At 35.3% G+C, this 13,425-nt stretch overlaps 1 protein-coding gene across 1 annotated transcript in view; it reads right to left on the bottom strand.

Annotated features, from left to right (window-relative positions):
* Positions 1-10,505, bottom strand: part of DACH2 (dachshund family transcription factor 2) — a 791,610-nt gene extending 781,105 nt beyond the window's left edge. Inside the window, exon 1 of the mRNA XM_065915301.1 lies at positions 9,876-10,505. Coding sequence (XP_065771373.1) covers positions 9,876-10,390 — 515 coding nt within the window. The 5' untranslated portion in view covers positions 10,391-10,505. The remainder of the gene's footprint in view (positions 1-9,875) is intronic.
* Between the last annotated feature and the right edge of the window lie 2,920 nt (positions 10,506-13,425).

The following is a 13,425-nucleotide window of genomic DNA, read 5'->3' as shown; positions in this document are numbered from 1 at the left end:
TTTTTTCTCATCTCTGTTTTCATTTTTGGCACATATGGTATAGGACTACATGTAAAAGCATATCAAACTCTTAAACTTGAGCATCTATTTAAAATTAACATAAACGAAGGCAAGTTTTTTTGCATGGGGGAAAAAATCCCATGTGTTTCTAATCCGCAGTTACACATTCTACTATAAAAACTTGTGTCTCATAGAATAACTAATTTTATGAATTTTTAAGGACTCATACCCCTTGCAAAAATACTATATGTCAGAGAAAAGATACTAAAATGAATTAACTGCAGCCATTCTTATGAAAATATGTATTTTATTCCCAGTTCCTCTTGATGAGGATTTTATATAGTTATATCGTAAGTAAAACATAAAACTAAAATATTTATATATTAATAACTATTTTTAGTTCTACCTTTCTGGTATAATTCTAAAGACTGAAAAAAATCTAGTGTTACTGATATAGCACACAGACAGATACAAGATATATAAGGATTATTCAACAATGGATAAGGCAAAAATTTTTAATCTCAAAGATTTCACAATTTAACAAATATAAAAGGTGGGATATAGGCTTTATATACCCTAATCTAAAGACAGCATGATTCCAGAATAAAAGCTTCATGAGAGAAGAGACTGTGGTGTTCACTCTCTTCACCTAGAACACTGCCTGGCACCACAGAATATACTGTATACACACACACACACTCCATTACAACAAATCTAATCATGAGAGGTCAAAATTATTGTGAAGATGTTTTTATTTATTTAAATTCTAGTAATTAAGTGGACAGAATAAGTTTTCCAAATGTCTACAGATTAAAGACAATATTTCAATAAAGATACTCACACTCGGGTCTAACTTATGTCCTCCAGAGAACTATTTCAGGTGAATTCCTCTTGAGATTTTGTAATTAAAATTCCTTGGATTGAATTCAACGGGGAAACTGTATAATAAAGCATCCTACCATATTGTCTATAGTGTTATATAGAGCAAGCCCTCAGTGTCTGAATGTTTATTATCCTTTCAGAAGGATCAAGGCCTAACATACATATATAATCACATTTTATGGATGGCCACATTGCAATTTTTATACCATTTCTGTGAATTTGATGTGCATTAATATGGCATTAAACTCAACATTCTTAAAATAGGTACTGTGTAAATAGCACCTATGTATCCTACTGTCAAAAGCCAATAAGAGATAGTATAGTCTTATATGATAATTAAGTCTGAATTTTTTAAATGTTTTTATTGCAATAAAACAAGGAGCCTCACAATTGATATATAATGTAGATAATGCATTAACAAATGTGCTATGAAATAAATTTATCCAAATATTGTTTATGATGATATTACTGTACTTCTTAAATAAGCAAGTAAGAGACAGACTTCTTCCAAAATAACTAAAAGCTCTGAATCATATTGCTGTAAGCTATAATGGTTATAACTGCTAATCCAATACACCTTTTATACAAACCCATAAACACATGAGTGGAAAAATAGCACAGATGTTCATCTCTAATGCAATTTCCATTCAATTTCCTAAGTGCGGTCCCTGTGTGCAAACTAGCTTAACGTTATGTTTAGCTTGCAAATTCTTTAAATAAATAATGAATGCAATAAAACTAGGAGATCAATGGCAAGCTGAGAAATCATAAAAAAAAGCCCTTTGTATTCAGGCTGTTGCCCATTTCAAACTTTAATCTGGAGACAGATCAATATTACCTTTTTCTTTTTAACATCACATAAATAGCAGATAGACTAAATGTAGACTAAATACTGTTACCACCTAGCAGTTGCCAGCAATCTGATAAGATCATTGGACACAATTACAATTGAATGTTTTATACCTTAACATACATACTACATTATACACTATTAGGCAATTTGTTTAAAAATAAAAAGGTTATTTAGCAATAAAAATACTATGGTTCATTATTTTTTAAGCTTTCCTGTACTACATATTTTTTCCAGCAGTATAATTACAAAGTTTTCACCATGATTTGATCTAATAAACTAAATAATTGTAATGAGTTAGAGTAGTACCTGCATATGAGTAGTTTCAACCTCAGGGGTCTTAGATGAAAGGAAATATCACTCTTCAAAATTAATTACACCTGAAAAAGTTAAGCTATTCCTTTAAATGGGGGTGAGGGGGGAACACCTCATGCATATTTGTATTGCAATTGGATGGGTCCTGAGATTATTCAAGAAAAAAATAAATCACTATACTTAAGTATTCCTCTTTCTATTCACAAACTATAGATAGAATGGAGGAAAACCTTCTTTTTACCAACTTATTTTTCATAAACACTGTTTGAAAAAATATCAAAAGTCAACTGCCTGGTTTAGTGCTGATATCAAGTAGTATACATCTAAATAGTTGAATCATTTTATAGTAGTATTAGAACATCTCCTATGGGTTTTCACTAAAAGAAAATATCAAGAAGTCATACTTTCTTTACAGATATACTTCATCTAAATATTTTAATTTCATATAATAGATTTGTATAGCTTTATATGCATACTTGTGAAAATTTTATGGCATGATTACAAATGGTTTTATAATGGAATTAAATTTTTAGGATTAGTGTCCTTTTATTATTGTACATTTTATGTAACTACTTAGTTTTTCTTAAGCACAATAATTTGTGCAAAGAATTCTAATGAGAAGAATAAATGTGTATGTGTACATGACTGTATTCATTAAACAAGTGTGAATTAGTTGCCTAAATGTATATGATATCAGGCTTACTAAAATTTTACTATAAATATTACTGAAGTTAAAGATAACTCCTCAGAAATTATTATTGCAAATCCAAGGTTTTGTTTTATGTAACAAATTTAGTTTTATTTTAGGGATATCATTATAGGTAGTGATAAATGTATCCATTTGCTGTTTAGTTATGTTATATTCAATTTTGCATAAATCAATGTATGTCACATCTTACATTCACATTCTCGTTATAATAATTTTACCAATTCTAATATATAAATTTATCTTCAAAGAAGGATGTGGCAAGACCTCACAATGAAGACATTCCCACAGTTTAAGCAAAATATGGGAAAAAAAAGCTAATTCTTGTCCATAACTTATTCAACTTACTTATAAACTTCTTTTTAAATCATACTGCAAATCATAACATGTATCCTAAGTTTCCAAGATTAGTCTAACACTGCAGATAAAAGTGTCCTAAAGAATTTGAGACCTCAACTGTATCAGTTAACAGTTTCCTGTTTTCCTATTCTAATAAAGCTAACAGTAAAAATTTGATGGAAGAATACTGTAAAGGCCTGCAAAGAGAACTACCTGAGAGTTGATTTTTAAAAATATACATTCTTCAGAAAGTTGAAGAAGAAAAAGAATTGAATATCCTTTCTAAAATCTGTATTTTCAAACATCAGAGATTAACTTTAAAAGTTATAACACTGACAACATTAAACTCAAAATATTGCACAACAATTAACACAATGGTTTCTCTACAAAAACTAAGGCAATGATGCCATGGATGAAATGAAATAAAACATGATAGTGATGATAGTAAATGCAGGTAGGTAACAAAGTTCACTAGAGTTATACAAAGTACCTTTTGGTGTGCATATATGTTTCTATAGTTTAAGAAAATAAATTATAAAAGTAGCATTTATTGTTATTGAATGATTTTTAATTTACAATTACCCAAAATATAAACAGCTGCGATATACTAAAATAAAATAAACTTTTCTAAGATTTTCAGCACTGTGAAGTGAGGAAATAATGAATACACAATGGACAAGCTGTCTCCTTACTACTAAAAAGAAATATTAAATCCTGAAGGAGTTCTAAATCCCTTGGTAAGAGTATGTTGCAGCTGCATTAAGCCTACAAGAAGCTTATTAGTAAGGATTTAAAAACTAACACCCTTCTGTAATCAATTTGGATACAGCATTATTCTATTTATAGTGACACTTTCAATGTGTCCCAATCATATATTACTTATTCTCATTTTTCCTACCATGGTTAAATATTAATGTGGAGGCACTATTTACTAAGCAGCTACCCTATATTTAGGTTTTAAGATATTGATTTCCACCATTTTGGAAGAGTTAATATAGCATGAAAATTAAGAATCTTTCCCATGAAGAAACTTATGATTGGTTTGATATATTTTTCTGATTCCTAAATAAAATAAAATAAATTTAGTTGTTCTAAAGTAGAAAATGGAAAAAGGGATGCCGCCACTTTAAAAGCTTCGATCTCTTTGACATTGCTGGCAGTGTATGGGAACATTAATGCATCTGTCATGATAACAAGCTAAGAATAACATCTAGACATCAAACCGAGCAGAGAATCCATCTGAAGTGATTCATTCAGATCTGTCTCATTGATTTATTAAACACAAGGCAACATCTGCAGCCTCACAGAGCTGCTTGGTGAAATTAATGCAAGATCAATTCAAATGGAAAAAAGTGTAAAGGAGATAAATCAAAACACAATTTGCATGCAGTTCCACAATCAGGCTTATTGGGTGCAAATGTTCAATTTCCCTTCCAAAGCAAATGTGTTTAAATGTTGTTTTTTCTTTTTAGAATTGTGTGATCTGAAGTGACAGTGAAGAGTTTTGCAGGTTGAGATGGTGAAAGGGAAGAAAAGGAAGAAAAAAATGCTACCAAAGACCTTTTGAATATGCAACAAGAATATCATTAATACCTAATTGTTTTTCTTTGGGGAGAAAGGTTTGGTGTCCTTCCTCTGAAAACATGATATTTTCAGTTTTTTTCAATTAGGGTAGTTTTAGTCTATATCTGAAATGTATAGAGTGGATAAATCTAAATCATTTGTTTCTTGAAATGCATCAGATAAAGCACCACTGTTGATATAGGTTACCAACTGAAATATAATGTATTATGATTAGAGTTTCTCACAATTACATTTGTCTGCTGGAGGCACTTTTAAAAAATCTAGAGATTTCATTAAGACAAAATAAGTTTACTTAATAAAGCATCAAACAATTCAGACTTGCTATTTTATACAAGTATTAGAGAATTCCTGTATGAAACCATCTAAACATTAATGTCTGAAGACCATCACTTCCTAATGACTTATTAGCGTTCATGTACTATACACTGAGATTAAAATCATACATAAATATCCAAAGATATTCTCTATCATATCATGTATCATTTCTTTAATGTAATATCCATTACCTAAAAATGAGTTTTGGGGCAAATATGAAATCCAGCAAAAGTATTTAGATAAATACAAAAGTTGTTATTTATGCAGAAGTTAAAATGAATGTACACGTGGAAGTTCTGTGGACCGGCACATGAGTAGATGGCGTTAATTATAATATGGACATCATTCTCTAATAAAAGACAGTGCATTGTTGACTATGTGACTGATTTTAACAGACATGACTACCCCCTCATTATCCCATGAATTAAAATGTCTGCATTTATTGCCTAGATTAATTGCTGAAACCTTTTTATCATTTCTGAAAATGTAAGTCATACAAAATATTAGCCTAGGAAAGTGATGCAAGTTCTTAAAAAATTTGATTTTGCTTAACTTTACAATGAATGAAAACATATATTTTCAAAGTTGTTATGCTTTGTGGATTATGAACTATATTCATCAAGTGTGAATACAAAGCTAAACTCATTGAATGTTTTAAATAATAGCTGTAGTATTTGAAAGTAGTAGTTTTAAATTGTTGTAAAAGTCATTATAAGTCACATAAAGTTATTCTAAAATGGAAGCCCACTTATGTTCTGTTCACACAGTCAGAATAACAGTAAACCATGACTGGAACATTTAAATTTTTAATTAAAAAAATGAATTATATTAATTTGAATATATGTTGAATCATGTCTCCAAATGCATTAAAATATTTTCTTAGTCATACATTGTGGTCTAAGCATCCATTTAACTATATGTAAATGACTGGATAACATAATCAGTTGGCCCTCAAATGAAATTAAATAATGATTATGAAATTTGACAATGTTACTTTTATATAGATAGGTAGATAAAGAGAGATAACACTAAAATGTTTTGGTTGAGTTTTCACATTTACTGAATAACAATTTTTAATTTAATATTTTACTGCTATATTAAACTTTGAAGAATTCAGTAAGGAAAATCCATTGCATAAAAGTGAGATATTTTAGACATTTGCTTTCTGAATCTGCCTGGACTCTATAATATTAACACTCTAAGTTTGCTTGGGCAAGAAAGGGAAAATAAATACAGAGCTTTATCTGCAAAAAACAAAGATCTAAAACAAGATAACAAGTTTTCCTATTTGGTTTGAGCCTTTTTAATCATCATTTTCTTAATAACCCTCAAAATAATCTTCTTTACAATTAATTTATGAAGCTAAGGGGCATCAAGGAAAAATACTTGGATAGCCATTTTCAACTGCAGCAATGTAAAGCCTGACATTTAATAGAACAATGAATAGTCAAGAGTTTCAGTCTTTCTATTCTCTAGTAGCTGAGGCAGGTATTACTTTCCAACTTCTTTTCTTGGAAGAGAACTTTGAATATTTTAATAATTATTTAAGAAAAGTAGCTAATATAAGGCACTGATTGAACTACTTTTGTGACTTTCAGTACTGTCAAAGAAACAATTATGTAAGTATTTTACTCTTTCATTTTCAGTGGCAACACCTCAAGGTCTCTGAAAACGACCAGTTTTAAAGGCGTCTATTTTGTGTGTTCTGGAATAGTGTAGGAAGCATTCCAAATTAAAATATCCTATATCAGGCCTTGTATCCTTCCCTAGTTATCTGACAAAGAAAAGCAGAAATGTTTATTATGTAGGAAAAGAAAATTGCCAACAATAACATTACAGATAGGCCTTCCATTCAACAATACAGTATGGAAATTGATCCATTAGGAGATGAAGGTGAATCGCTTTTCTCAAATAAGAACAGTAGTGTGTAGGTGTTTCCACTCATCGAACATAGACTTCTTCCTTGCACTTCTCCCCCCTTTTAGCTTAAAGTGCTAGGAAATCATGAGTCTTAAATGACAATTCTCTTTAGCCAAGTCTCCACTGGTATATTGCTTATCTTCTTTGGGCATCTCTGTAAGCTCCTCTGATCCATCTTTCACTCCATCTTATGGCATCATTCTGCTCATATCCTATATCTCTTTTCTCTTACTGTCTCCATCTCATCTATTTTATTTTGTCTCTCTTGGGCCTCATTCCTATTTACATCCTTCACCTTTCTTTTCACTGAATAGAAAAGTCATGGAAGTAATGTTTACTTAAATACTAATTTCACAGATGGGAGGAATGATTTAAGGTACACACATCTGTAAATAATGTTACCTCAAGTCATAAGGTATCCATTATAAATATTATCATATTTTGTAATTTTTAAACTATATGATTATGAGGACAAAATGTGGTAATGTTAATTATACTTTTTCCAGAAATTGTGAGGATTTCTTTACTGTCTAGAAATTGCAACATAGGGTTTCTAGTAGTTTTCCTCATCTTTATTTATAGATTGAATTCATAGAATATATTTCATAAATTTTTTCAACTACATATTGCAACAACTGTAACACAATTATAGAAAATGTGTGTAATAAATAAAATACTCATAAAGAAAAACTGCAGGAGGAAGCACATGCATCATATATCAGATATGTTTCCTCTTATATTTTTAATATTTATCTATCACTTTTACATGTGCACATACACAAAAGCAATCTAAGCCCTCAAAAAAGTTGGCATTGTAAAGGCTTGATAAGGAATAAATAAAACATAACTGAATAGAAATAATAACCTAAAACACATCATATAACAGGGTTCAAATATAGCATAAGAACACTTGACTCTGGATATAGGGAAATTTATTATTTTTCCCTTTAGTAAGTAGCTCTAATAAAAATTAAAGTTTCTATTTACAGAGGGAAACATCAAAATCACATTAAAGTGTTAATCTATTTATTTTTAATGAAAATTATAGATTTTGCTCAAGGGTATGTAAATTATTTATTAAAGAAAGTAGAATTTCCTATTGTAACAATTGTTCATTTCTCTTTAAGAGTGGACATTTGCAAGAGAAACCAGGAAAGGGAGAAAGGAGGAGGACAGAAGATAGGTTTTCAGGTCAATTGTTCAAGTCTTTTCAAATGAAAACAAATAAACTAGATGACCCTCATCTGAAGTCCCTAGTAATCCTCTGAGTTTGGGTATTAGTAGAGTGCTTTGTGGTCAAAATAAAATATCCTTTCTACTCTTAAAACCTATAATTTCTTTTTTTTTATTGAGGGAACAGGTATCCTTTGTGTTTTAAGGCCATCTATCTTCCTTAAAAAAATGTGATCTAATAAGCCAGGTTTTTAAGCCCCTGATATAATTCAGGTAGGAGTTCTTATATAAATAGGTTTCTGCTTAATTGCTAGAACACAGGAGAACACTGCTCAAAGAGAAAAAAAGAAAAACAAAAGGTCCCCTTGTAAGTTCTGTAGCATTATCTTATCGTAGCAGTCAGCAACAGTTTGTCTACAAGTTGTCAGTATACTTTGACTATACATAGTAATTTGGATTTTACAGCAGATGTGTCAACTGGGTTAGTTTTGGTTCATAAACCCAGAGATCTTATGATTTAAAGTTGCATTGTGAGAAAATCTACCTCCACAGATGTTTTCTGCAAAATGATAAACAGTAGTGCTGTTTCACAACAAAAACCTTTGCCCCCTTTAGCTTGGTGATGGTGATTTGGTTTGTATGCTAATCACATCTACCAAATGTTTACTTTCCTAACAGATATTACTATACTAGAGATGGAATAAATACTAGGAAAACTAATTTAAAAGTCTTTAAAAAATTAAATAATCTTGAATATAGTTTACTTTCTTAAAACTCAAACATTGAATAAAATTTGCTTATGGACATATGCAAATAAATATTTGTTCTACAATGTACTTCTAGGTTGTGCTACGAAGGAGGTGCATTTACAACCAGAGAAGCTGACCATCATCATTTAGGGAATCCTCTCTTTGGGGGAATAGGATCCTTCCAACTGTTTGCCTGAGGGAACAGCTGAAAGCATCCTCTCTAGAAAACCTGCCAACTTTTATTGCAATCCCCACCCGGTCCCGGCCCCACTGTTCATGCCCCACATTGCCCTCTGCAGATGACCCAAATGGTCGATCCTAGGAAAGTGACACTTGCCACCGTTCTTAAAAAAAAAAAAAAAAAAGGCTCCATCGACTTTCTTGTATCGTGTACGGGGAAGCTTTGCGCAGCAGGCATGAGCACTCATCTTCATAAGCTTGTTCTGGTTCCCTCTCACAGACACACACACACCAGCACCACCACCACTACCACCATCACACACCAACGCATTCTCACAACAAACATACAGGATGGGGAACGAATCATCCTCTGGGAGGGATTCTAGACTTCCGACCCTCTGCATCCCCAAAATGCTGTGCTCTGGATTGCTAGCTTAGGATCACAGTTTACAGCTCAGCCAGCCCTCTCCTCCGGAAAGCCCTTGGTGTCCGTGTTCAGGAGAAAAATCTATCCGACCCGTATGGCCACAAATGAGCAGGAAAGAAAACCAAATAGAGAAATTAACAAATAATCACAAGCAGCCAGAAAACCAAGCAAGATAAGGGCGAAAGGCTGGAAACTTTCAGTACAGGACCGCAAACTGAAGTTTGTGCGAGACTTTCTTAGACCCAAGCTCTGCCCCTGAGCTTGGACTAGAAGGGACAGGCAATTAATGAGTCTTTCCGGTCCCCTTTTTCCCACCGACTTAGAGCCTGAAGAGTAGAGCAAGCTAGTTAAAACTCACTCTACAAAGTTGGAAGAGGATGAGACATGCAGAAGAGGGCAAAGGAGGAAGAGAGAGCTAAGAAACGAGAATCTCACCTGGCATTGGTGCAATCGGTGAACAAAGTTTCGAAGTCTTTCCTGGTGATGAGTTTGCAGCGGTTGACCCCGGGCTGGATGGCCCCCAGCCCGCGGAGGATCCGGACCTGCTCAACAGTACACACCACCGGGGATATATCCAGTCTCTTCAGCTTGGTGTACACCGTATGCAACCCTCCCACCAGGTGTTTGAGGAAGAGATCAAAGACTTGCGGCAGGCAAATCAGTTCCTGGCCGTCCATCAGGAAGGAAGCCACCTTTACCCCATGCATGTCGACCATCCGGCACTCGTTGGTGTTGGTATTGCCACTGCCTGCGCTGGTACTACCGACCCCTCCACCCCCGGCGCTGCAGCCGTGGTTACTGGCCATGAAACTGTTGATCATACTGGGGGTGAGACGAGAAGGCTCTCCAGGAGTCGAGTACAGGGGTTCCGCCCGAAACAAGCCCCCCGGGACGCCTGCGCCGCTGGAAGTTGCAGAGATTACCGGAGGTACGGAGACAGCCATGGTCATTCAGTCTCAAATCGTTGGTCTTCAGGCCTTTGCTTTCTCGCCCTGTCTCCTCTAGGTCCCCTCCTACTCGCTCCCTCACTCTCTCACTCTCTCTGGCTGGCTCGTGCTCGCTCCGAACTGTTTGCAAGTCTATGGTAGAGGAGCTAACGCTAAGCTCTAGCCCACTCACCACCCAGCAAACAGTGAGCTGCCTGGACCTGCGGCGGCCCGAAACCCCACCCCCACCACACCCCCTCCCGAGACTGGCAGCGCCCCCCAGCCAATGGGTCCCAACCCCTAGGCTCCCGAGCGCGCCGAATGGCTGCCGCCCGTGAGTAGGTGGAGACTCCCTGGCCAGCCTCCCGACTACCTGAGGCAGTTAGGGGCCAGCGAGTAAATGAGGATGGACCCGGAGAAGGGGGCAGTGTAGTTCTTCAGCTTCAAGCCTAGCAGTTTGACTAGAGAACATCCAATTGTTACGCAGAGCTCCCAAAGTGGCCTCCGACACCGAACTATTCCCCTCGGCGCCCCAAGAGTGTCGAGGTGGAAACACAAAGGGGAATTCCAGACTGTCCCTCGCCCCAATCTGCTGCCACCCCGTACCCGGGTTCAATCAAGGAAAGGGAGATGACAGCTCCAATTCATTTGCACATTGTTCCTAAACTCTGCGGGGTTAAGAAACGGCTTTGCCCAACTTCCAAGAGGAAGAATCCAGTGAGTTCCGAAGTAAACAGCCTTCTCCTGCCCACCTGGCGCGCTTGGTGTAAGTTCTCCCACATCCAGTACACAGAGGAACTAGCGTCCAATACCGCACTCAAATCACAGTTGCGGGTTTTTAATCCGCTCCTACGCATTAACAATCAGGAGGTGCAGAAAGCTTGTGAACATTTTGGAAAACGGCAGAGACTTGGTATTTGGGTGGCGAACGACACCTCTTTCTACAGAACTTCCGCCACGGTGTCCTGAACAGACTCGACTTTCTGCGTAGCCATCCCTTAGTTTCAAGATTGTCGTGTCCCATTCTCGGCTAAAATTGAAAAGAAAAGTTCCTTTATGCCTCAAGACAGTCACTACTGAATATGAGAGAAGAACAAGGGTTTGTGCTCTATTAATGCATTTTCTTCCTTCATCCGTGGGCTTGGATGGTTCAGTGATTAGAGCTCCACGTCCTGAGCTGTAGCTGAAAATTTCTCCTTCCCCACTTGTCAAGTGTCCCTAAATGCACTGTAAAGCTCATAATAAGCAAAATATCTAGGCAAGGTACGTTCCAGGGCAAAGGCCTTTTCCACAGTCACGTGGTTAGGTCACTGTAGCAAAGTTGTTTGAAGACTCCTTGTCGACCTTTCAATTCTTTGATATCAAGCCATTTCCTTTCCTGTAGTCCTCTCCTCTAGAGGCTGTTATTTGGAAAGTGAAATCCATGCTTTCCTTTCCTTACAAAACGGTATCAATGATACAGCTAAGACGACTTCTCCAATGCTCTTACAGAATGTAAATAATTTTAGGAACTTACTGAATGTATTCCGATCTCCTTGTATTTACAGTGTCAAAGAGTAGGAATAAGTGGGCTTTCCCCCGCTGAGTTGGTAAGTAGGACTCTTTTGCAACCCCAGGGACTGTAGCCCGACAAGCTCATCTGTCCATGGGATTTCCCAGGCAAGAATACTGGAGTGGGTTGCCATTTCCTTCTCGGGGGGGGGGGGGGGGTGTGGAAATCTTTCCGACCCAGGGGGTCTTCCCAACCCAGGGATCCAACTGGTGTCGACTGAATTGTGCAGGCGGATTCTTTACCACTGAGCCATCGGGGATGCCCTTAATAAGACATAAATGCCCTAAATTGGATTTATCAGCCTCTCTCTTCTATACATTTTCTCCTTTTGTCTTTTCATCAACCAAGTTAATAAGAATTGTCCCTTGAGTCACTTTAAAGTTTCAGTTTTTAATTGTATGGAGTCAAAATGGTAAGATGTTATGATGATTCCTTTTGGAATACTGTGAAAAGTGACTCTAACATAATAGGCTGGAATGGGTGCAGCCACAAAATACTTGTAAAAGACATTGAAATGGTCTTGCTAGTTTGCTACTGTTATGGAAAGAAAAGGAGGAGCAAAAAGAGACAATTGAGAAAGACAAGTACAGGCAGAAAAAAACTTCCACAAAAGGTGGAGGTTTTCAAAAAAGAATAGAAAAGCACTAACAGAAATGTTGGTGTTTACAAGTTTTTTTAAGATAAATCCCAATTGTGTTCAACAAGTTTTTTGATTTAGAAATGTTTATTAAGCTGTGTGCTGAAATAATTCAACTTTGATAACTGATTGTGATTGTGAGTTTCAAGATGAATAAGTTTGACTTTAAAAGGGAAGTGTTTTGGGTTTGGGTGTTGTTGTTTTTTAAGGAATTTTTCTAACTGCATTAAAAATCCCAAGACCAATCTGCTCTCTTGTGTATTGCTATACTTAAATTATCAAATCATTTTTATTTGCACAGTGGTTTGGAGCTTTCAGGAATAGGATGTTGCAGAGATGTTTTGATGTTTCAAATTTAAATTCTGATATATAAAAACAGAAAATTAGAAGTCAGGCTGCAATCACTGTTTGTAATACTGAAAAACAAACATATGTGAACAACTTTTGAAAAGGCTCAAACTAGACATGTCATATACTCAATGTGTCATATACTCAATGTGATATATCAGATATGTAGTTGTATTTTAATTATCACCAGAGATTGATGTTCAAATTTTAGTAGAAATACTGGAGACTAAAATTGGTCATTTGATAATTGAAGGGTTAATGTCCCTTGGACGCTTGAAATACACAAAAGATACTTTACTTCATTATTTGAATTCCCTCCCATCTGCAGCCTTATAGAAAATAAACTTGGTAATTTTCATAAGAGATACTTGTAATTTAAAGATTTAGTTAGATCTAATAGGTCATGTATTGTCTCTGGGTTTTCTTAATATTTTGATTACTCTATTTCTTCTTTTATTATTATCTAGGTTTTGAGATTGAGACAATCAAATTCCACATGGAGAGTTTGTTTTCATCCCTTTC

The sequence above is a fragment of the Muntiacus reevesi genome, chromosome X (genome assembly GCF_963930625.1).
Source record: "Muntiacus reevesi chromosome X, mMunRee1.1, whole genome shotgun sequence".
NCBI lineage: Eukaryota > Metazoa > Chordata > Mammalia > Artiodactyla > Cervidae > Muntiacus > Muntiacus reevesi.
This window is presented reverse-complemented; position numbering and strand designations above follow the sequence as displayed.